The 23,886-nt window shown below is 51.1% G+C and overlaps 1 protein-coding gene across 3 annotated transcripts in view; it reads left to right on the top strand.

The window, feature by feature from the left end:
• Positions 1-23,886, top strand: part of BRD4 (bromodomain containing 4) — an 84,604-nt gene that overhangs the window by 46,049 nt on the left and 14,669 nt on the right. For 2 of the 3 annotated variants that reach the window (XM_075725240.1, XM_075725242.1), the window contains exons 8-14: positions 4,187-4,470; positions 5,028-5,387; positions 8,037-8,165; positions 12,842-13,051; positions 13,734-13,933; positions 16,210-16,511; positions 18,486-18,596. In XM_075725240.1, the coding sequence (XP_075581355.1) occupies positions 4,187-4,470; positions 5,028-5,387; positions 8,037-8,165; positions 12,842-13,051; positions 13,734-13,933; positions 16,210-16,511; positions 18,486-18,596 (1,596 nt within the window). The remainder of the gene's footprint in view (positions 1-4,186; positions 4,471-5,027; positions 5,388-8,036; positions 8,166-12,841; positions 13,052-13,733; positions 13,934-16,209; positions 16,512-18,485; positions 18,597-23,886) is intronic. The other variant, XM_075725241.1, reaches the window with a different exon arrangement.

Raw genomic sequence — 23,886 nt, forward strand, 5'->3', positions numbered from 1 at the left:
AGCCCAACACCCACCTCACTACCCCCTCCTGTCAGGGAGTTGTAGAGAGCGATCAGGTCTCCCCTCAGCCTCCTCTTCTCCAGGCTGAACACCCCCAGCTCCCTCAGCCGCTCCCCACCAGCCCTGTGCCCCAGACCCTTCCCCAGCTCCGCTGCCCTTCTCTGGACACGCTCCAGCACCCCAATGTCCTTCTTGTGCTGAGGGGCCCAAAACCGGGCACAGCATTCCAGGTGTGGCCTCCCCAGCGCCGAGCACAGGGGGCCGATCCCTGCCCTGCTCCTGCTGGCCACACCATTCCTGACACAAGCCAGGATGCTGTTGGCCTTCTTGGCCACCTGGGCACACTGCTGGCTCATGTTCAGCTGCTGTCGACCAACACCCCCAGGTCCTTTTCGGCCAGGCAGCTTCCCAGCCACTCTTCCCCCAGCCTGCAGCGCTGCATGGGGTTGTTGTGACCCAAGTGCAGGACCCGGCACTTGCCCTTGTTGAACCTCATCCAGTTGGCCTCGGCCCATGGGTCCAGCCTGGCCAGGTCCCTCTGCAGGGCCATCCCACCCTCCAGCAGATCAACACTCCCACCCAGCTTGGTGTCATCTGCAAGCTTACTGAGGGTGCACTCAATCCCCTCCTCCAGATCATCGGTAAAGATATTAAACACGGCTGGCCCCAAAACAGAGCCCTGGGGAACACCGCTCGTGACCGGCCACCAACTGCACTTAATCTCGCATCATTCTAATTCTTTTAACCCAAACGCCTGGCGATACCAAGGAAAATACCATGTGCAGGAGTGTCATCGCGTTTGTGTCACCAAAAAAAAAAGATGCTTTGCTTGTATTTACTGCCTGCGAGCTGGCACGCGCGTCCCGCAGCCCTTCTGGGATGCTGTGAATCCTCAGGCATCTTCTTGTCGCGGCCTCGGGCTGGTCACGCTGGGATCCGGGCAGGTTATTTTCCGAGGTTTACTGGAAAATCGGCAGGAGATGACCAGGGGTTTTGGCGGTCGGCACTTGAAGGTTTTGGGGAGCAGGTGTCTGGGTAATAGTGAAGAAATTGGACTTTGGTAGTTGCTGTCAAACATCCTCAATAGCTGTTGGGAAGAGAAAACATTTCTGTACTGCCATCACCTGGACAGCCAGTAGAAATTCAAACGAGCAATATTTCATTAAATCCCCCGATTTATTATTGACAATCATCATCTTTCTGCATAGAGGGACTTCACATCATTTTCAGATCTTTTAATCTAAAACACCGAAGAACGAAAAAAGGGTCGTAAAGCTGAACATCTTGAACTGCTTTAATTATTTCTGCTTTATTCTCTTTTCCCTTCCTTGGCAGTTTTTTGCTGACCATGTCTCTCTCTGTGCTGGTGTCCACATGTGTTCTTCTTGCATGGCTCTAGTTCTCCTCTCCGTGCTGTTGAGTCCTTTCAGCTTGATGAAATTCAGGTTTTGAAGCACCAACAAGCCCAGTTTACGTTTTTTTTCTGCACACAACCAAGTTGTGATTACTTGTAGCTGAGATATTTTTTTAATTGCTATTTTTTTAGGCGCTATCCCTGATATTCCAGTACTGTGCACAGGGGGAAGCTCTCCTTGGTTAGAAAATTACTGGCCATCGCCTTTCTCAGCATCTCTTTGAAGGAGAAGCGATGAAATCACCTTTAGACAAGATCTATTTAGCTACATGGCGTAGAGAGGCGCTTACAGACTCGTCTCTCCTTTTCCCTGCCGCGACCCTGTAGTGTAGACAACGTGTAGGTCCCCACCCAAGCTTGTCACCCTCCAGCTCCCTTCGCCTGCAGTATTGACCAGCTCTCCAAAAGGAGCCGTGGGTGCATCCAGAAACCATATAGGGCCCACGTGTAGTTTGGGGCATCCCACGCCTGGTGCTTCTACGTTGGGATTTACTAAATAGAGTAATATAAAAATACAGTAGAATAATAGAATAGAATAACAGAAGCACTATATATTTACTATGTAGAATATCTATTCAGGGACCTGCAAGATCATTTTCCTCTAGTCTGCTATGCCTCCTGTTAAATCATATTGCGCACTATGCGTATAATAAACCAATTTGGGGTTAAATAATTAAAATGCAGGTGTGATGCTGGCTGGAAGGCTTTGCTGCAACCCCCGCCACCACCCCCGCAGGTTTCTAATAGAAATCTCAAGCTCCTGTATAAGGTAGGAGGTGAAGCGTGTCGGCTTTGCCTGAGCGGTGCAGAGCTACTCCGCGGTCCCAGCAGGACCACGAGATCCTAGCAGGATGAGATCCCAGCAGGGCCACAAGATCCCAGCAGGATGGGATCCCAGCAGGATGAGATCCCAGCAGGACCACGAGATCCCAGCAGGATGAGATCCCAGCAGGGCCACGAGATCCCAGCAGGATGAGATCCCAGCAGGGCCACGAGATCCCAGCAGGATGAGATCCCAGCAGGATGAGATCCTGGCAGGACCACGAGATCCCAGCAGGACCACGGGATCCTTCTGGCTACAAGACCCCACCTGATTTAGAGGACATAACCACTCTGCTGTCATTTTGCAAGGAGAACAGGATGAAGACTCCCGATTTTATTCTCCTAAGAGGTTGCTGTTCCATGTTTAGTGGAATTAAGCTCGCTAGCAGTCGTAGTTGAGCAGCAAGTAGTGAGCGATAGGATGAGAGGAAATGGGCTCAAGCTGCGCCAGGGGAGGTTTAGGTTGGATATTAGGGAAAAATTCTTCACGGAAAGGGTAGTCAAGCATTGGAACAGGCTGCCCAGAGAGGTGGGGGAGTCCCCATCCCTGGAAGCGTTCAAAAAATGGGCAGAGGTGGCACTTGGGGACATGGTTCAGTCTGGTCTACCCTTGACTGGTTTAGTGTGGGCTTGGCAGTGTAGGTTAATGGTTGGACTGGGTGATCTTAAAGGGCTTTTCCAACCTAAATGATTCGATGATTCTATGATCTCTTAATATGCGACATTTTTCTAGTGGGATTGCAGTAATTGCAGCACCTGGGGACTGACTGGGAGCAAATCTGGCTGCGTTTCTTTTCTAATTAATTATTTTTTGGGCGGAGAATCATGGCAGAGGTGTGGGATAGCTGGCAAAGCAGGACACACAGCTAATGCGTTGTGCTTGGGAGAGTCTCCTTGTTGAGAGAGCGGTGAAATAGCAGCCAAAATCCAGTCTCTGCGGCCTGGGAGGTGGGCACAGGTACAGATCAAGCAGTGGGATTTCTCTCCGCTTGGGGTGTGCGTAAAGGGTAGTCCTCGTGTTTTAAAAAATACCGAGCTCTCTTCTTGCTGAGGATATAAATCCGATTATTGCTAACGAGGTATGTTTGATATCTGACGGAAGGTGTTCCTGTAATACCTGCTGATCCCAAACCTTCTCTGCGGCCTGGGGACTTGGGGGTTGATCTCACTTTGCTGATACCTCCGTCTTGAAGGTGGTGCGTCCCAGCATCATCCAAGCGTTGCAGCATTCCTCTTTTCCATGCCGGAAAGTTTGGAAGCTTCATCAGAGCTTTGCCCTGCAAAGCAACGGCAGCTCCAGCGAGGAGGTGACGTCCCTAGGGCCACTGGAAGGTCCGAGGACGGTGCTGACGTTCCCAACCTCGTGTCCCAGCCTCTGCGGTTGAAATCGCCAAACGAGGGCCTCGTGCTCTCCAGCCATCCGGAGAGATTTCCCTCGGACGGTAGCAGCTGCGATGACTTAAATCACCAAGAATTAAGAAACTCTTCTTGATAATGGAGGACAAAATTGCTCCCGAAGGAAGAGCTGCCCAGTTTTGGCTCCAGAATGATGATAGTCAAGAAACGTTGCCTAGGAAAAAAGGGTTGGCAGGAAAAGAGGCACTCATCTCCTTGCCCTGTCTGCAAGAAGTCTTGTGTGAAGGGAAGAGGAGGAGAGGAGGACACCTTTGGCCTGATCTTGGTCTTTTTCTGGAGCAGTTTTTGGCACAGTTGGGTCCTGAGCTTCTTCACCATTTCACCTAGCGAGCCATAAAAATAATCCTCATGAAGGAAAACGTGGCTAGTGTTTGTCCCTGCCTGGTTGCTCAAGAACGGGAACTGCAAGATATTATCTCATGAGCAATGGTCTTTAAATGGTGTTATTACGAAACGTTAATTGTTTTTTCCCATTAAAACAAAACAATTAAGATTGAAGAGAGAAACAACCTTCTCTTTCTTTTCTCTTGGCAGTGACATCCAAACCAGGATCATCCACGGTACCGAACGCAACCCAAGCATCGTCCCCGGCGCAGACGCAGGCGCCGCAGCAAAACCTCCAGTCTGCGCAAACGACTCATTCCTTTCCTTCCGTCACCCCCGACCTCATCGTCCAGACCCCGGTAATGACGATGGTGCCTCCTCAACCTCCTGCACCGCCTCCGCCTGCTCCCCAGGCCCCCGTGCCGCCGGCCCCAGCTCCCCAGCCCATCCAGCCTCACCCTCCCGTTATCCCAACACCCGCCCAGCCCGTGAAGGTGAGTGATTCTTTAATTATCTTAATGTGACAGCTTAAATTATCTTCACAGCGTAGAAATGCCGTGGTTGGTCGAGTGGTCACCCTTTGCTTTGCTGCTGGAGTCTCATTTTTAAGGGGAATGGCCAGAGTTTGGTCAAAAAATTCATGGTTTGAGAAACATTAGGAGCCTACGGTGACCCTCTCTGACACCAGTTAAAGTTAGACGTGATGAATTCCAGCCAGGTTTTGCGTGGAAACCCCGTTCATCCTCTTAAAACCTTCCTGACTTGAGTTTTATATGACTCAGGAAGAAAATCTTGGCTTGCTGAAGTGACTCATGCCCTTGACCTTTGCTGGTACAACAGAGATGATCCATATGTTTTTCTCTAGAGCTCAGTACAGGTCAACAGTATCTGAATATTTTTGGAAGGGCTTCCAATGTCCTTCTTGTAGCGTTGCCACGGGGCTTGAGTCACTAGCGATAGCGAATCTGAGTCAACGCTATGAGAAACGCAACTTGGTTGAAGCCAGAAGTCCGATGCCAAAAGTAACGTTGATTTATTTGCTCGGTTATAGACAAAAAAAGGGGTGAAGAGGAAAGCAGACACCACGACACCAACGACCATCGACCCAATTCATGAATCGTCATCACTGCCTGCCGAACCCAAGTCCACCAAGCTGGGTCCGCGTCGGGAAAGCAGCCGCCCGGTGAAGCCTCCAAAGAAGGATGTTCCAGACTCTCAACAACACGTGGTAGAAAAGAGTAGCAAAATATCCGAGCAGTTGAAATACTGCAGCGGGATCATCAAAGAGATGTTCGCCAAGAAACACGCTGCCTACGCCTGGCCCTTCTACAAACCTGTGGATGTGGAAGCACTGGGACTGCACGATTATTGCGATATCATTAAACATCCCATGGATCTGAGCACAATCAAAGTAAGCTCAGCTTTATAGGAGGGGGAGGTCGGGGTCTGAGCAGAAAAAAAGAGAATTTTCTCCCCGCGCGTGCGCACCAGGCGCCTTCAGATGTCTGCCAGATTTATTTTGGCTGTAGGTTTCTGGTACATTCGGTCTCTCTTCTTCGCCTCTTGCTGTTACCCTGACATTTGGGAAAAACAAACAAGCCGGCATCCTTCCAGAAGGGCTCTTAGGAGATGCTCGCATGGGTTTTTTATAGACAATTTCCATTACTGTATAAATCTACCCTTTTCTTTTAGCCCAGGAGATGGCCTCAGAGAGCATAAATCAGAGGAATAAGGGGATTTGATTTAAACCAACCCCATTTTCAATTCTTTTGAAAATAAAGACCCGTCTTTCTGAAGTTGTTCGTCTAAATCGGTCTTCTGTGAAGCACAGGTAGTTCCCTCTAGTTTCAAATTGCTTTATTTTAAAGAGCGACTGCAAATTCATCCACGTTTCCCCTTGAAACATTACTTCATTATTGGAGTTGTTTAATTGCAAAGAGTGACTGCAAAGACATCCACGTTTCCCCTTGAAACATTCATTCACGATTTAGAGGTTTAACTTTAGCTAGGAAACCTGAATTCCTTATTTAGAAGTCTTTAACTTTTTAGTTACCAAACCTGAATTCCTCATTTAGAAGTCTTTAACTTCTTAATTACCAAACCTTAATTCATTATTTAGAAGTCTTTAACTCTTTAGCTACGCCGTGAACGCCCGTGCAGGCAGTTTAAGCTTCGCTCTAACTCCTCCTTCACTCAGTTTGGGCCTGCGTTTTAAATCCAGAGGACTGAATTTTCCCTTCCCGCAGCCTGCTCCTTGCTGAGGTTACACCAGGGCTGAAGCCAACGAGGATCACGGCTCTTCCTTTGTCACGGCCTTTCGGACCTGTAGGATTTTGGTGGGCGAAACCGTGGGGATGCTGAATTAAATTCTTGGCTTTGGCTTTCTCCTTTCTCCTCCGGACTGGCCGGTGATGAGCGTTAGGTCTTGCACGTCCGTTACTGCCGGTACATCTCGCTGCCCAAGTGTCTGGCAGGGCTGTGCGGCTGAGGTCACCCTTGGCAGATGTTGCTGGGACAGCTGTTGAGCGTTCTCTGTCTTCCAGTTGTCCAACTCAACCCTGCTTTCCCAGGGAGGGAGAAGGGGGCGTGAAGCATCTCTTGGCTCAGCTGGCGTTGCCACAGTTGGCTGTGGTGTTCGGGGGGGATGAGGGGTCATCTCGAGGCTGTCTCCACCCAGACCAGTCCTCCCAGCTCCGTGTAGGCTTGGGACCGGAGCAGGTAGCTGTAGAGCAGGTCTGTGCCCTCCTAGGGTGCTGGTCATAGAATCATAGAATCATGGAATTGTTTAGGTTGGAAAAGACCTTTAAGATCACCCAGTCCAACCATTAACCTACACTACCAAGCCCACACTAAACCAGTCAAGGGCAGACCAGACTGAACCATGTCCCCAAGTGCCACCTCTGCCCGTTTTTTGAACACTTCCAGGGATGGGGACTCCCCCACCTCTCTGGGCAGCCTGTTCCAGTACTTGACCACCCTTTCCGTGAAGAAATTTTTCCTAATATCCAACCTAAACCTCCCCTGGTGCAGCTTGAGCCCATTTCCTCTCGTCCTATCGCTAACTCCGTGGGAGAAGAGCCCAACACCCACCTCACTACCCCCTCCTGTCAGGGAGTTGCAGAGAGCGATGAGGTCTCCCCTCAGCCTCCTCTTCTCCAGGCTGAACACCCCCAGCTCCCTCAGCCGCTCCCCACCAGCCCTGTGCCCCAGACCCTGCCCCAGCTCCGTTGCCCTTCCCTGGACACGCTCCAGCACCCCAATGTCCTTGTGCTGAGGGGCCCAAAACTGGACACAGCATTCCAGGTGCGGCCTCCCCAGCGCCGAGCACAGGGGGACGATCCCTGCCCTGCTCCTGCTGGCCACACCATTCCTGACACAAGCCAGGATGCTGTTGGCCTTCTTGGCCACCTGGGCACACTGCTGATCCAGGCTCTAGAGACATCAGCTTGGTTCCTGGAGGGAGGGTGGATGGTTGAAAGCCGGTGAGATGGTTGAATCCTGTCCCCTGCGTCAACAAAGCCTGTCATCTTCCATCATTGGGTGAGGGACCACCCTGTCCCTCCAAGGGGCTACGCCGTTAACTCTGAGATCTTCCTTCTAGTGGAACGATCTGAGCAAAGCCCACCGTATTCATCTGCTAACACACGATCTCGGGCGCACGTGGAGGTTCAGCCCTTCCTGCTTGAGGTCAGGTAGAGCCAGGTTCCTGGCCTTCAGCGCCGGTTTTCAACATGGCATCCCCATTTGGGTCTTCATCCAAACCGCCTAGCTGCTATCAACCATGCAGACAGCGAGCACGTGGCTTGGAGAGCACCTAGTCCTCTTCTGAACATCTCTGAGGATGGCCGTAGTCGGCTCTTAATGTTTTATAAACCAGCTGCAATCCTTCGTTTGAGCAAAGTTAGTTGTTCCAGCGTAGGGAGAAAACGGGGTGCGCGAAATCCGAGGGCACCATGGGGCTGTATTTATTCAGTCAATCCATTTTTTGTATTTGCGCTGTTAATAGCGGAGCGTTTTTTGTTTGGTGGTTGTTTTTTTTTTTAACTCTCCTCCTTTCTAGTCTAAACTGGAGAACCGGGAATACCGAGATGCTCAGGAATTCGCGGCGGACGTACGATTGATGTTCTCCAATTGCTATAAGTACAACCCCGCTGATCATGAGGTGGTGGCCATGGCACGGAAACTGCAGGTAAGGACGCGCGTTGTCGCAGCCTGCTTCGGTTTTCGATGAACGCTGATGTCTCTGTTGACTTATTTTTCCAGCGTAAGGGCCACATCGTCTTGAAATAACGTAAAAAAAATGCCAGGGTGGTAGATAACAGTAAAAAAAAGTTATTTTTTGCTGTGGAAGTGATAAAAGAACTGAGCTGACTCAGTCCAATTTGCTTCTTTAAACTCTTTATTTTGTTGAATAGTCTTTTTCGTGTCCTCTTACCTTTTTGATAAAAGGAGTGCAGCTCCAAAACGTCACTCTTCTCCCCAAAACACCTAGAAAGAAAATAAGCGACAGTACCTGCTTGGTTGTGCTTTTTTAATGACCTCTTTCGTCATTCCTACGGGGAAGTTTTCTGCTCTCCGCTCGTTCCTGGAGGGTTTGTAATTCATGAATTAGCTGATAAAGAAACGACGCGTCTCGAGTGAAGTGCTTGGCTTAATGCGCACGCTCCGCCACTCCAAAAACTCATCTCAATTCCCTCCTTTCTCGGTAATTCGGAGCTGCTACTCGGGGTCGCCTGGCCGAAGCAGGGAAAACCACTTTGCTCCAAGCGGATCCGGGAGAGACCGAGCTCGTTTTGCTGCTGAAGGAGCTCGCGGCAGCTGCGGAAAACCACTGCGAGGGGACAAAGAGCTCCTACATTTGGTTTTTTGACCCAAGCATTTCAACACCTATCATTAAAAACACTCGGGCATTCCCTAGGTCCATGATTTCGGGCAGTTCGTTCGCTTAAATGCTGATTTGTCCTGGGGTTTTTTGGCCTTGGGAGGATTGTGGGTGCGGCTGTTGTTTCCTAAAAAACAAGCTTTCCTGCCGTACGTTGCTCGGTCCCTTAATAACCTCACCGTGTCACGTTTGGTACCACCCGAGCGTCTGGGAGCTGCTGGGGAGTCCCCAGAACCCGCGTTGGAGCTGCGTGCCGGCTGCCGGAAAGACGCCTCAGCTGCGGCGAGGAGGGGCCGCAGGGAGGACTTGGCAGGATGCGAGGCGTCCGCAAGGACGCGGGAACGAAATCCGGACGGGAAGAGGTTTCCGTAGCGTAGGAAAGCGCAACTCCAGCGGCACGGAGCAGAACGACAAGGCGGAGGAGCTGTGGCTGCGTGAAAGGAGAAGAAAATCGGCGTGGTTTGCTTTAGCCTTCAGAAAATGGGTTGAGAAGGGATCTGAGTTACACCAGGAAGCACCCGAGAGATGGGAAAAAACGATTAGGTTGGGAGAAAAGCTATTAAATTGGGGGGAAAGCTATTAAATTGGGGGGAAACTACTCGGTTGCAGGACGTTTGACTGGAGAAACAACCCCAAAAAAAGGAGAAATTGGATATTAATAGCTTGGCTGGGTTTTGCTAACTGGGAACCTCACGTAAAAACCTCCGCGTGATGCAGCTTGCCCGCCTTCCGCTGAAGTCGAAGGAACTTCAAGGAAAATAGCGGCTCGTGAAAAGGCTGCCAGCTGTTTTGCTTTGATCCAGATGTGAAGCTGCGCCCGAGGTTCAAGGAAAGGAAGCGGCAGCAAACCCAACGCGCGCGTCCTCTCAGATGCGTCCTGAGTTTTTAGGCGCTTGTGTTTTTTCATGATGCTTTTATAAAATTACAGCTCAGGTTTGGGCTGGTTTAATTTGAGACAAGCGTATGCTGAGGAAACGTGTGTTTCGGCTTGCTGTTAGCATGAATTTAGTAGAATTCAGCATCTTACTTGTCTTTTTTCTTGATTTTATGGTAAGTAGACACCTGGAAAACGCGATGCTCGCTCTCTGGCTGCTCTTTTCTTCTTGGTTTGCTCTAATGAAGAACTTCGCAACCTCTTCTAAGCGACGTCCTGGAGCGTTTTCCAACCGGCAGCAGAATGAATCTGCTCTGAAATTCCGGTCACTTGTCGCAGGCTGAAGAGTTTCACGGAAATTTGTGACGTTTCTTTTCTTCACCCCGTTTTCTGGGGGAAATCCTCAGCGACTGGCATTGCCAGGTGACCGAGGGCAGCACGGGATCAGGGTTTCATCCGCATCAATCCCACGGACAGGCTCAGGAACACGTCCCTGAGTTCAGCCACTCAGGAAACTTCATTTCTGACGTAAAGATGAAAAAAAAAGTGGGTTTTGAATGTAACAGTCCCCAGAAAACGGGCGTTAAATTTCAGAGCAGCCCCGTAGCGGTGACGCGATGGAGGTGGGTGCCACAATACCAACTGGATCCCGCTCCCCACCCCGGCTGAGACCAGGGCGGCACCTCTCCGTTGGCTTTTCCCGTGTCCAGAAAACCCATTTCAGAAATAAAAATTTAAAAGGGAAGTTTCTGGAGCACTCGCTGAGGTTTGGAAACAAGGCTGAAGATTCAAGTTTGGACTTGAGTTCGCCACGAACGATATACGCCACGTCTTGCTTAATTGGCAGCCCTGGTTGCTGCCTGCCGTACGCTTCCGTCCTGGAAGCATCAACCTCTGAAATAACTTGGTTTTTTTCTGCTTTTTGTTACCCCTTCATTGTCGGGAGATGATTTCTTGGGATTTTCAGGGTTAACGCCAGCTCGTGGGGGAGGTTTGTGGTTTATACATGTCCAGGCGAGGATGGGTCAGCGGTACGGGTGATGTGCGAAAGAGTAGCAGGAAGAATCCCTGATTAAAAGGGCATTAATTAGCTCGTTACCTACTCAGCAGGGTTTTCTCTTCCATCCTTTCCTGAATGGATTCCTAGGGATCCTTCGGACACCCGGGGCTTCTCATAACCCAGGTCCTCCCAGTTGCTGGATTGCTTTTTAACTTCACACGAAGGAACTTTAATTAGCCTTCCTGGTAATTAAAAGACTAGATAGGCATGAAACAATTAGGAAGGTTTTATTTCTGACCCGAGAGAATTTAAAAATCGAGTATATACGGCGACGTGGCATTGCCTGCCAGCGGTAATCAAGCACCGGACTTTCCGGTTTGTGGAAAACAATAATTAGATTGTAAACAGCCATTAAGTGCAGTGAATCAGGGACGATGTACGTGCCTGCCTCTCCATCATCCCGCAAGCGACGCCGTCGCTGGAGGAGCTGAGAAATCGCTCCTTTTCCTCCAGCATTTTCTGCTCCTTCCCCTGAAATGTGAGCCGGAGCGCATAAACGAAGTCGGTGGCGTTTCTGCCAGCAGATGGAGGCAGCAAAGCGGTGTCTTGAGCGCCCGGAAGAGCCGTCGCTGCGGGAAAAAAGCCCTGAATAAAGGCACGAGGAGGCTGAGGGTGGAGAAGCGTGGTCCAGCAGCGCTCCGCCTGCTCGCGTTTAAGAAGGAGGGTGGAAAAATAATGTATGTCGAGGCAGGGGAGAGCCCAGCAGGTCCTTAAAATCACATGGATGAGCCTGAATAGAAGAGCTGGAAGCCTTCAGGAAGGAAAACGTCGCTCCCGCGCTCGAGCGATGAGTTAAATCGACGTGATTTGATATCGCGGGGTGTTTGACTTGCTGGAGGATTTTGGATAAGTTCCAGAAATCTCTGTGAACGTGCACATGGTTAATATTTACGGTCCGTTGGGTTTTAGAAATAAACCACGGATCTTGTCTGGTGGGTTTCTGGTCACAGCCGTGCACCCAGGACGTGGAAAACAGAAAAAATAAAAGAGAACTGTAGACTGAAAGTCAAACCTTTGGGCAGGAGGAGGAATTCTCTTTTATTTTTTTATGCCTCGGTCTTGAAGAGGTGGACAGCAACACGTTTGCTGCCTTCGAGTTGTCCTTCCCGCCATTGCTTGAGTCGTCTTCCGGGAGCTGCCGGTCTCCTTACGGGCTCCAAAAGGAGCCCGGGGCAAGTTGCTAAGCTCAGAAATAAGTGCCTGACTTCTAAACAACCTAAAAGCAGGTGAATCGAGCCCATTTTCAGGTCTGGCCTTGCAGGAGATGCCAAAAAATGGCATTTTTTTTGTCTGCACGTGCTTTCCCCTTCAGAAGGTGGCACCTTGGGGAAAAAAAAATACCTCTGTCTGGGTACAAGCGACACTTGTTCCTCTTCTGGGAAACTTAAAAAAAAAAAAGCGCACTCAAAACCCTTCCTTCAAATGAAGTCAACAAGCACTGAGAAATACAACCAGGCTTTAAATACAGCCGGGCTCTCCCACCTTATCTGCCTTGCCTTAGGTTTAAATGAAAACGGATTTTCGTATCAGGCTTTAGGGGAAAAAAGGACTTTCACATCGTTGGGATAACTAGAATTAAACCAGCTTCGCATCCCTCACTCTTCAGGAAAACGGGAAATGTCCTTACACGAGTGTTTGGGTCGAGTCGAGGTGGTTTTCTTGGGACGTGGGTTGGGAAAATCCAGGCGGGCAGAAGAGGAGAGGGGATTGCAACAGCAGAGCTGCGGCTGCGATTCCTGCCTTGAGCTCTCCGCGAATCCATTGGGAAGAAGATGCAGCTGATCTCAAGAAGCTGGACGATGCGGCTTTTAAACGGGTCTTATCTTTCTTGCCAGTAAATTTTTCCCCCCAAAACCATCTTGGAGACAGTCAAAATTCCAAGCGGACTTGGAGCTTTCAGGGAATTATCTTGTCTGCGACATGCGGCATCGTGGTGTTGATTGCTTGGGTAGAGACCACAAGTCCGTAGAGGACACCTTGGAGATCACAACCACGCTTGTCGTATCCTACTCTGCCAAACCTTGCGTTATTTTTCCTCTGTATTTTCAGGACGTGTTCGAGATGCGCTTCGCCAAGATGCCGGATGAACCAGAAGAACCTGTAATTCCAGCTTCTTCTCCGGTGGTGGTGCCACCTCCCACCAAGGTGGCTCCCCCTTCATCTAGCGATAGCAGCAGCGACAGCTCCTCCGACAGCGACAGCTCCTCGGATGACTCCGAGGAGGAGCGAGCTCAGCGGTTAGCGGAGCTCCAGGAACAGGTACCGCATCTGTCGTGGTGGACTGGGGGTGTCCGACGTGGCCCAGCGTGTCCGTCCTCTTGAAACGCGGTGGCCTCGGGGACTTTGCTCAAAGCCGTAGACTTTCTGGTTGTACAATAGCGACTGTCAACTGTAGAGCGCTCCAAAATCCTTAGTTTTAAAGTGATGCACGAAGGAATCAGTGCTTTTCAGGCCGGTCCTTCCAGTTCCTGTTAGGACACAGAGGATGGTCCCCAACGGCAGGAATTTGCTGCCTGCGCTGGGGTGGGGTCTTCTGAGCAGGCAGGACACGGCAGGGCTGCCTGAACTGGGCCGGAGCGAGGATTTACCCGGCGTGGGGGAAGCCCAGGAGATAACGAGCAGTCCTGCAACCCCTTGGCCTTATCTCCCGCATCGTCCCCGTTGACGGCATCGTTAGCGCCGGTAATTAAAGCAGCATTAGCGCTGACGAAGCGAGCAGCCCGCTTCTGCTTGAGCGGGGAGGAACACCCGTAAAGAGGTTGTCTCCTTCCTCTTCAACACTTCAACACACAGAAATCGCGGTGTGATGGAAAGCTGGAAGAAGCGACTTAATTAATAGTACAAGATAAGCGTTAGGCAGTAGAGAAAAAAGTTAATTAATATGGAAGAGGAGGAGGTGCTGGGCAAAAGTATCTTGATCTTGTGTGTGTCTGCCTCTCAGCTTAAAGCAGTGCATGAACAGCTTGCAGCCCTGTCCCAGCCACAGCAGAACAAACCAAAGAAAAAAGAGAAAGACAAGAAGGAGAAGAAGAAGGAGAAGCACAAAAAGAAGGAGGAGCTGGAGGACACCAAGAAAAGCAAAGCCAAGGAACCGCCACCCAAGAAGGCCAAGAAAAGCAACAGCAACAGCAGTACCTCCAGGTCAGCCCCGTCCCTCTTCCGTCACGTAATCCTTACGTTTTACCGCACAGCGCTTACATTTTTTTATTTCCCTTTTGCTAATTAACTTAGTTATACACAGGTTCCGTGACGAGTAACACCTTTGCTAGGGCTGACTCGCAGCAAGCCCCTCGCCTCCGGAGGCATTGCTCAGCGTCAGGTCCCAGCCACGAGTTCAGCTTCGCTTTTCGGGGCTGCTGCTGTTCCGCGGGGCTGCTGTGAACACGCTGAGTCTGGGAGAGGCGGGGGGGGGAAATCACGTGGAGTCGCTCTGTTGGATATCAAACCCTTGAATCCTCTAATTTTTCCTCCCTCTCCCTTTTTTTGGAAGCTGTAGGTTTTAAGTTAAGAGGGAAGATGCCGAGAGCCGAGTCTCTACCACTTGTCAGCTGCCGCCTCGAAGGGGAGGCAGCATCTTGGTACTTAACCCCAGGCGAAAAGGAGTAGTTTGGCATATTTAGCTGAAATTAAGAAAGAAGGAAATAACGAGCAAGATCTTGGAGCTTGTCTCTGTCCCCGGGCCTCACCGCAGCATTTAGTGTGTTCAGATTTTGAATAAACCCCAGCGGGCACGGCAGCGGATTATTTTAGGGAAATGGACCGTCTCTGGCACAATTAACCTCATCCTTTACTATTTCTGGGCTGATTTGCTACCCAGACTTCATTTATTAACTGCGTTAGCACTGAATCTGCTGCAAACGGTGGGATAAATCTCTACAAATCTACCTCCATCAGTTTTGAAGTTCCTGACGTGTAGATAACCCCGACGGTGATGTCAGGGAGTCCCCGTAGCTGGGTTTTTTTTCCCTTCTTATGAACATATTTTGTTACGGGTGCTGGGTTTTACTTCTCCGTTGGGGTGTCGGGCTCTGAAACAGCCCAACCTCTTGCCTTTCCTGTGAGAAACGGGTAGCACTGGTTGAGCCTTGGTTCAGCCAAGTGCAGATGTAAGGAATTCCTCTCGGGAGCTGCTCCTGCTTTTCTAAATTGCCTCCTGGAGCCGCTCAGCAATCTGGGAGAGCAAACGTTGGGATGGGTAGCGCAGCCTTGGGGGTCTGACAGCCGGTTGAGCTCAGCTTTGGGTGTCCGAGAGCAGGCTGAGCTCAGCTTTGGGTGTCCGAGAGCAGGCTGAGCTCAGCTTTGGGTGTCCGAGAGCAGGCTGAGTTCAGCTTTGGGTGTCCGAGAGCAGGCTGAGTTCAGCTTTGGGTGTCCGAGAGCAGGCTGAGTTCAGCTTTGGGTGTCCGAGAGCAGGCTGAGCTCAGCTTTGGGTGTCCGAGAGCAGGCTGAGTTCAGCTTTGGGTGTCCGAGAGCAGGCTGAGTTCAGCTTTGGGTGTCCAAGAGCAGGCTGAGCTCAGCTTTGGGTGTCTCAGAGCAGCTGAGCTCAGCTTTGGGTGTCCGAGAGCAGGCTGAGTTCAGCTTTGGGTGTCCGAGAGCAGGTTGAGCTCAGCTTTGGGTGTCCGAGAGCAGGCTGAGCTCAGCTTTGGGTGTCCGAGAGCAGGCTGAGCTCAGCTTTGGGTGTCCGAGAGCAGGCTGAGCTCAGCTTTGGGTGTCCGAGAGCAGGCTGAGCTCAGCTTTGGGTGTCCGAGAGCAGGCTGAGCTCAGCTTTGGGTGTCCGAGAGCAGGCTGAGTTCAGCTTTGGGTGTCCGAGAGCAGGCTGAGCTCAGCTTTGGGTGTCCGAGAGCAGGCTGAGTTCAGCTTTGGGTGTCCGAGAGCAGGCTGAGTTCAGCTTTGGGTGTCCGAGAGCAGGCTGAGCTCAGCTTTGGGTGTCCGAGAGCAGGCTGAGTTCGGCTTTGGGTGTCCGAGAGCAGGCTGAGTTCAGCTTTGGGTGTCCAAGAGCAGGCTGAGCTCAGCTTTGGGTGTCCAAGAGCAGGCTGAGCTCAGCTTTGGGTGTCTCAGAGCAGCTGAGTTCAGCTTTGGGTGTCCGAGAGCAGGCTGAGTTCAGCTTTGGGTGTCCGAGAGCAGGCTGAGCTCAGCTTTGGGTGTCCGAGAGCAGGCTGAGCTCAGCTTTGGGTGTCTCAGAGCAGCTGAGCTCAGCTTTGGGTGTCTAACAGCGGGTTAAGCTCAGCTTTCTGCATCCCAGCCTTGTGGTTGAGGTTCAAATTCGAGCTGTAAAGGAGAAAGATGCTCGTTTCCAGGATAAAAAGTAAAGATATTAAAACTGGAGCGATTTAGTGGTTACGTTTAAGAGGTTAGACCCAAGTGGCTGCTTTTCGGCCCTGCGGTGTGTTCTATAATAACATTTCCTAATTGTTCTTAAGTAGTAAGAAGGAGCCCGTGACGGTGAAGAACAGCAAGCCCCCTCCAGCCTACGAGTCTGAGGAGGAGGAGAAGTGCAAACCCATGTCCTATGAGGAGAAGAGGCAGCTGAGCCTGGACATTAACAAACTCCCCGGTGAGAAACTGGGCCGAGTCGTCCATATCATCCAGTCGAGAGAGCCCTCGCTCAAAAACTCCAATCCCGATGAGATCGAGATTGACTTTGAGACGTTAAAGCCATCCACCCTGCGGGAGCTGGAGAGATACGTCACGTCGTGTTTACGGAAGAAGAGGAAACCTCAAGGTACCCTTTAGGCTCAGAGCCAGTTTTTTGCTCCTTATTCCAGCCGTGCTTTTCGCAGGCTCGAGGCAGAGACGGGTAGAAAAAAAGATGGGTGCAGGTCTTTGTCCAGTGGAAAAGAGGATTTTATTTAGAATCATCGCATCGTTTAGGTTGGAAAAGACCTTGAAGATCATCCAGCCCAACCATTAACCTACACCACCAAGCCCACACTAAACCAGTCAAGGGCAGACCAGACTGAACCATGTCCCCAAGTGCCACCTCTGCCCGTTTTTTGAACGCTTCCAGGGATGGGGACTCCCCCACCTCTCTGGGCAGCCTGGTCCAGTGCTTGACCACCCTTTCCGTGAAGAAATTTTTCCCAATATCCAACCTAAACCTCCCCTGGCGCAGCTTGAGCCCATTTCCTCTCGTAATATCTCTTTTAATATCTCCTATTTCTCTAATGACTCAGGAACCCGTATATTAAATCCCGCCGCGGGGCTGGAATTTGGTGGAGCCGATACGAGGCCGCAAATTCCTGAATCCCCTCGAAACGTCAGCGCTGTAATCCCAATCCGTACACGTACAGAGAGCTGCGGGGGGTTCGTTTCAATCCGGCGCGAGCGATGTTTGGCAAAGCCCTTCACAATCTTTCCGGCGAGCGGCAGAGCTCTGTTTTGGGGCAGGGAGTGCAGGCGAGGTGGGGGAAACCGATTTCTCCGGAGCTCGGCGGGATTTGGGCTGAGGGATTCCCTGCACCTCCCGCCTCCGCTTCTGGAGGCAAAGAGGGTTTTACCCTTTATTAATACCCCTCAGTCCCATTTTTTAATGGATATTTTAATATATTTTGATACACTTTAATCTATTTTGGTACACTTTAATCTATTTCGATCTGTTTTAATTTTTTAATCTATTTTAATATCTTCTAAATGTATTTTAAATACGTTTTATACCCCTTTTTATTTTGAATATATTTTAAAATATGTGATTCTACAGTAAATCCCATATTTATTAATGAGCAAAGACCGGATAAACACTTCTTTACGTAAATCACCCACAGCAAAAGGGGATGTGACAGCGACAGGGGGAGAAATAAGGGAATTTAAAGGGAATCTCTCGATTTCCCCGTGGCCGAGGGGTAACAGTTACTTCCCAGGATAAATCCGGGTGGAAAAAAAACCTGGCCAAGGCCTGGAAGGTTTCTTTATCCTCCCATACCCCAGCCAAACATTATTTTTTTTCTTTAGTTCAGGGTTTTAAGGGTTTGGTAAAGGGCTCCAGCAGCGCTGGTGGCTCGAGCAACTCCTAAGCTGTAGCTGCCCCTTTTTATTCTCATTTAAGCGATTAAAAAAAAGGAAATTTTATGTTTTTTCCCGCTACCTCAACCTCCTGCCACCTTCTTAGCCCAGCGAGTTGATGCAGCTCAAAAAGAAAAAAAAAAAAAAAAAAAAAAAAAGGCGAGTTTGCATCCCCGTGGGATTAAGCCCCGGCTCCTGGCTGGGCGCAGGGGAAGACCCCCCGGTCTTGGGCCAGCCTGACGCGGCAGAGCCTGACGCTGCGGGCAGAGCCGGACCTTCCTGCCCCCGGAGGGGCTCGGCCGGACGCCGGCGGGCGCGCGGCGCAGCCGGACATCTCCTGCGACGGGCTTAGCTCCCGGCCGGCGCCCGCCGGTGACGCCCCCGTCCCCGTCCCGTCCCCGTCCCTGTCCCCGTCCCGCTGGATGGCGACGCAAGGGGACACCGGCATCGTGCTCGATCCCATAACAAACCCTTGCCCCCCCCCAACCTCCGAGCCCCCGCTGTGCTCCAGCTGCTTCGGATCGGCGCTGGGAGCGAGCAGGACGAGGGCTCGGCTCGGCCCGGCCGCGGGAGTTAGCCGGGCAGCGCTGGCCTCGCGGGGGGCTGCCGGTGCCGGGAGGGGAGGAGCGGGCAGCGCCGGGCAGCACGCGGGCTCCTTAATTATCCTTAACGATGTCGTGCTGTTGTCTTCTTGCAGCGGAGAAAGTGGATGTAATTGCTGGTTCCTCTAAAATGAAGGGGTTCTCCTCCTCAGAGTCTGAGAGCACCAGCGAGTCCAGCTCCTCCGACAGCGAAGATTCAGAAACAGGTTAGACGCGGCTTATTTAACGACTCAGTCCTAGACCTGGTTTCTGTATAAATAAATATGTTTTCATTCCTGGCTCGGTCTTTTAATTTTTTTTTTCTTTTTTTTTCCCCCCCTTTTGTCTTTATAATGAAAAAAACCCGAGACACGCAGCCGCCCCTTGCTCGCTTTGGGGCTCGACGGGGGCAGCTTGGCGGTCGCGATGTTGTCTCTGGCAGTCCGTAAGCCGGACACGATGAGTTTTCCATCGTCTTTTCCATGCTGAACTTGGACGCGAGCGCGGGAGCCGAAAAGCCGGTGTGCGCCAGGGTAGCTCTGTGCCTGGTTAATGACCTCGATCGGTGTTTTTAGAAAAACGCGGTATTTTCCCTCAAAGGGAGAGGTTTAAAACGTTGTTGCCGGAACCGCTCGCGCTGCAGCGGGTGGAGAAAGACGGAGGGAACGGGGTTTTACCTGTAAAAGCTTCTTTATTTTTACGGGCAGGTCTCGAGAGAAAAAAGGATTTAGAATTAAATTGAAAATTTGAAATCACCGGAGCGGCGTCTCCCCTGCGTAACTCCTTGCTTCTCCCTCGTACCACCGCTGGTCGGGCTTAAATTGGGTTGTTCTCACGTTCTTCTTAATTATTACGCTTTCATCGCTGGCATTCCCTCCTCGCTTTTAGGGAAGCAAAGCTTGTGCCGTCACTTACAGCTGCTTTTTCCTCCTAGCTGCTATCTCAGCTCGCACGCCCGAGGTTAAGCTGGGCTTATCCCGGCACTTAAGTCAACGGTAAGACTTGGGCATCTCCGAGGGGTCGGGAAGTCAGGAGATGGACGTGGCAGCAAATAATCCGGGTTTATTTTCTTAGCGGGGTTGGGTGCGTAGGGCAAACAGCACTGAAAAAAGGAGCAGAAATCAAAGAAACCCAAAAACTCAAAAAATAAAGCAGGATTGATCCGACTCGCCTTTGAGACAGTGCTGGCGATGCTTCCCAGCGATCCTCCACTTTTTAGGGATGTGTTTGTCTGGGATGAGCCCGGAGTCTGATACCTTGGAACACATTTACCTACTTTCCTGTATTATTAATAGAATTGGGCGGGGTTTTTTATTAAACGAGGTTGAAAGGTTTTGACGGAGCGTTTCAGGGTGACTCTCGGCAATCAGAAAATGAAATTATTTGGTGCTCAATTCTGCCCTGGCTTGATGGGGGGAAAGCAAAAGCTGCTGCATTTATGCTCTTAAACGAGTTTTATCCAATTTATTTCTGCCAAGCTCACGATCGCATCAACCCAAATAAACCGGGGCAGCCGGGTTGATCTGGCGGACCTTAGCGTGTAGCGTTAACCTTGGCTGACACCAGCTCATCCCAGATCCAGAGCCTTGATCCCGGCGTCCCATTTCCAAATGGAACCTAGCCAAAAAAACCATCGACCTGCTACACCCAGCCGCTACAAATCCCAGACGTGCCTCGATTGTGTTTTATTTAAAATTCTCTCTTCCCCGCCCGCACCCCCCCCCCCCAAAGCCGATCATAGATTCCCAACCGGCTAGCAGAATCCTCGACCAGGTTGGATTTCGGGTGATGATTTATAGGGATGACCTTGGGGATCCCTCCGGAGCGTGGCGGCAGGGATGCGAGGTGTGAGGTGGGAATTCTCAGGATGCGCCCGTGCCAAACCCTTTTCGTTTCAACGAGCGGCGCTAATTGAAAGCTTGAAAGGCACCGAAATCTCCTCCGTACCGCTCGCTCCGGCAAATCCGGCCTCCGGCGGAGCGGCAGATGCTCTTTTCCAGTGTTTCCCCCCAAACGGCGGCTGGGTGGATGCGGAGGAGCGCGGGTTGCTCTTGCGTTTTAGTTTTTTAAATGCTTTTGTCCTCTTCTTGGCTGCTTTTCCCCAAATCCGATGGCTCTCCGGTGTTTGCCCATCCCGGCTGTCAGTATTTGGGCTTCATTTGGCCGACGTAGACCGACGTTATCTGGGTTGGGCTCCCGCTCCGGTGCTTGGAAAAGGCTTAACCGACACGGATACCCTCGGTCTACGCCAGATCTCACCATCGGGGGATGAATCTGACCCATAACGCTTTGGGTAGGAGGTTAATTAAGAGAATTAATCTGTTTTATTCAATTAATTTCCAATGCCAATGAGGTTTTTGCTCTCCTAAACCATTTTTTTTCTGCCCTTCTGATAAAATACGCGGTGAAAACCCTTGGCCGCGGGCATTTGCCCAATATCCCATAGACTTCTCCATCCCAGTATTTGCAACGTTACCATAGAATCACTTTTAAGTTGTATTTTAAGTCCTTTTAAGACCTTTTAAAAGACTTTTTAAGATGCTTTAAGACGCTTTAGAGCTGTTCTAAGACCTTTTAAGACACTCTGAGACTTTTTAAGACCTTCTAAAAGACCTTTTAAGATGTTTCAGGACATATTTTTGACACAGGGCGTTTACAGTGACGATAATTCAGCGACCCTGAGTGGGACGGGGCGGTTAGTTTTGCTGCTGTAAATTTTTTTTTTTTTTTTCCCCGGAAAGATAATCGTGGCAACGCCTGCGCTGGCTTAAGCGGAGAATTAGATTTAAAATTTGCTGGCAAGCTTCAAAATTGGCCCTGCAATTTTTAATAAGAGCTGGCATCTTAACGATCTTATTTTCTATTAATGAGGCTTTTATTTGCCCAGGGAGCCACCGTACGGTGGGACTCCTTTGTGCAATAGGTATTGGTGCTTTTAAAATCGGTGGCGAACGCCGATAACGTGGATATTTTTTACCCTGATTTTTGTGTTTGCTTGGGTTTATTGTGGAAAAAAACGAGGTGGTTAATGCTAACATGTATAAGCAAACGCAGATGCGATGAAATTATAAACTAGAATTAATTGCAGCTCCATTTTATTTTCTTTGAAGCGCAGTTTTGCTGCTCAGCAGTGGCTCCCGTGAGCTGCCTCTTGCCTTTTTGCGATCCACAGCTTTTAAAATGGGAATTATTTTTATTTTACCCACTTGAATCAATGCGACGTGTCCGTCCCTCCGCGTGGCTGGCAACTAAACGTGTTCTTTTATTAAATGGGGAGCGTTTTGCTGAAAATCTCCCGAAACTCTGAAAATAGGAGGCTTGAAAGGGAGAAAAAAGATAATAACACCTCTTTTGTAGCGTAGGAGATGGGGCTGAGCCTTTGCCTTGAGCGCTGAGAAACCAGCGATGCTGATCGAGAGGGTTATTCCGGTTTAACTTGTTGTAATTAGCAATTAGTGGATGCAAATGACCCCAAACGCCATCCTGGAAGCATCTAGGTAGGATTTTTTGCTTGCAAACGGCCGGGAATGAGCTCTCCGAGCATCTTGGATGCTTCTCTTGGCTTGGAGCGTCGGCGCTGGGGCTGGACCGCGGTTTAGCCGGGGTTCGGCGAGTGCCGCCGGGCTGGGGCTCGGGCACTTCAAAACCTGGCGTTTTCGGTAGGCACCGAATTTTGGGTTACTTAACAGCAAACCGGACGGGCTCTGCCTTTTCGTCCTCACCGCTCGGCTGAGCGGGGTTATTTTATCCCCCGGATATTTTGGGAGATGCTTCCCAGGATCCCCGAAAGACCGGCTGGGGGGAGGAATCACGCAGCTGCAATAATTCATAGTAGTGGTGAAAACTTCAGCAATTAAATCTGAGCCTCGGTTAGTTCGTGGTTGCTAATTTTGCTTTTTTTTCCCCCGAAATCTCCCAAGGGAAGATGGCATTTGTCTGCGCATTCGGTGCAGTTGCGTAAATGAAAAAGCTTTGCAGCTCGCTCAAGGCTTCAGCAGCGCGGTTGCGTTTTATTAAGGATTAAAAGTCGGCGTTGGAGCTGGCTCAGCAGTGCTGGAAAACCCTTTTCTGGGGTTGGGGAGCTGCTTTCGGCAAATCTTTCGATTGCTCCTGCTACCGAGTTACCGGTTCTGTCTTTGGGAGGAGAGGCGTTACCGTAAGGCTGGGCTTAACTTGGGCTGGGGCGCCGTGGCATCTCAGAGTGGAAGATCCCTCGGGCTTAATTCCTCTGTACCCGGGTTTAATTCGGAAATAGCCTGAGTTTAAACCAGTTTAAACCATTTGTGAGCTTAAATCACAAATACTGGTTTTTAATTTAAAAGTACCCGGGTTTAATTCAAGGCTGCCCGGGTTTTATTTGCAGGAACCCGAGTTTAATTCAAAGGTACCCAGAATTTGCAGGCAGCCAGGTTTAATTTGCAGGCATCTGGGTTTAATTCAAAGGTACCCAGGTTTAATTCAAAGGTACCCGGGTTTAATTCAGAGTTACCCGGGCTTAATCCGTGGGTCCCTGGGTTTAATCCGCAGGTACCTGGATTCAGCTCAGAGTTACACGGATTTAATTCGCAGGCGCCCGGGTTTAAGTGGCCGGTACCTGGGCCGAGGGTTTAATTCGGAGTTACCTGGGCTTAGTTCGCAGGCAGCTGGTTTTAGCTCAGCGCTGTGAGTCGCGGGTACCCGGGCTTCACCCGCAGGTAGCTGTCGCTGCCGCTGCGGCGTGGGCACCGGTGAAGCTCGGTGCCAGCGACCGAGAGCGCGCCCCACGTCCTCCACGCGCTGGCTTCTTCCAGGAGTGTTCATCCTCCATCCGCTTGCCTCCGAGCTCGAGAGAGCTGGATTGCTTGAACCCAACCCTTTATTTTTTCAAGGGGGTTTGTGCCTTCGGAAATAACGACTCCTTTTTGCCCCCTTCCCAGGCCCGGGTCCTCTGCCGCGGCGTACGATAGGAAGGACCGTAGGAGCCCCTCGGTGACCTACCGCGAGTCCCCCCGGCTCGGCGCCGCCTTTGCGGCTCAGCGGGAGAGGGCAGAGCTCTGTTAGGCTCGGTTTAGCCGCGCCCGCCCACGGCAAGGTGCCGCGGCACAGGTACCGGCAGGAACTGCGGCCGTGCCGGTTGACCTTGGCTTGCAGAGGCTCAGGCCGGCGTCGCGGCGCTTCGCGCTGCCGCAGGCAGCCCTGCCTCCGTGCCGATAGCGGCGCGGAGAAAAAACCCAAACCCCTTTGGTTTTACCCTAGAAACGCTTCCCCGTCGCTTTGCGCGAGGACGGGTTTCACCGAAAAGGCTCCCAGGTGCCGCACGGCATCTCGCGGGTACGCCGCGGGGGCCCGGTTCGCCGGCAGCGACGCGTCCTCGCCGCGGCGGAGCGGCTGCGCCAGCTCCAGGTCGAGCGTCCCCTCCTTGGGTGCGGTAGCCAACACCCCGTCGAGTGGGTTTTGGGTCAAATTAGGCGGATTTTGGTGTATTTAGTGGGATTTGGAGAATAACAGCCAACCTGGTCGTTCCTCCGGTAGCGCCGC

This window comes from Pelecanus crispus, chromosome 27 (assembly GCF_030463565.1).
Source record: "Pelecanus crispus isolate bPelCri1 chromosome 27, bPelCri1.pri, whole genome shotgun sequence".
In the NCBI taxonomy this organism is placed as follows: domain Eukaryota; kingdom Metazoa; phylum Chordata; class Aves; order Pelecaniformes; family Pelecanidae; genus Pelecanus; species Pelecanus crispus.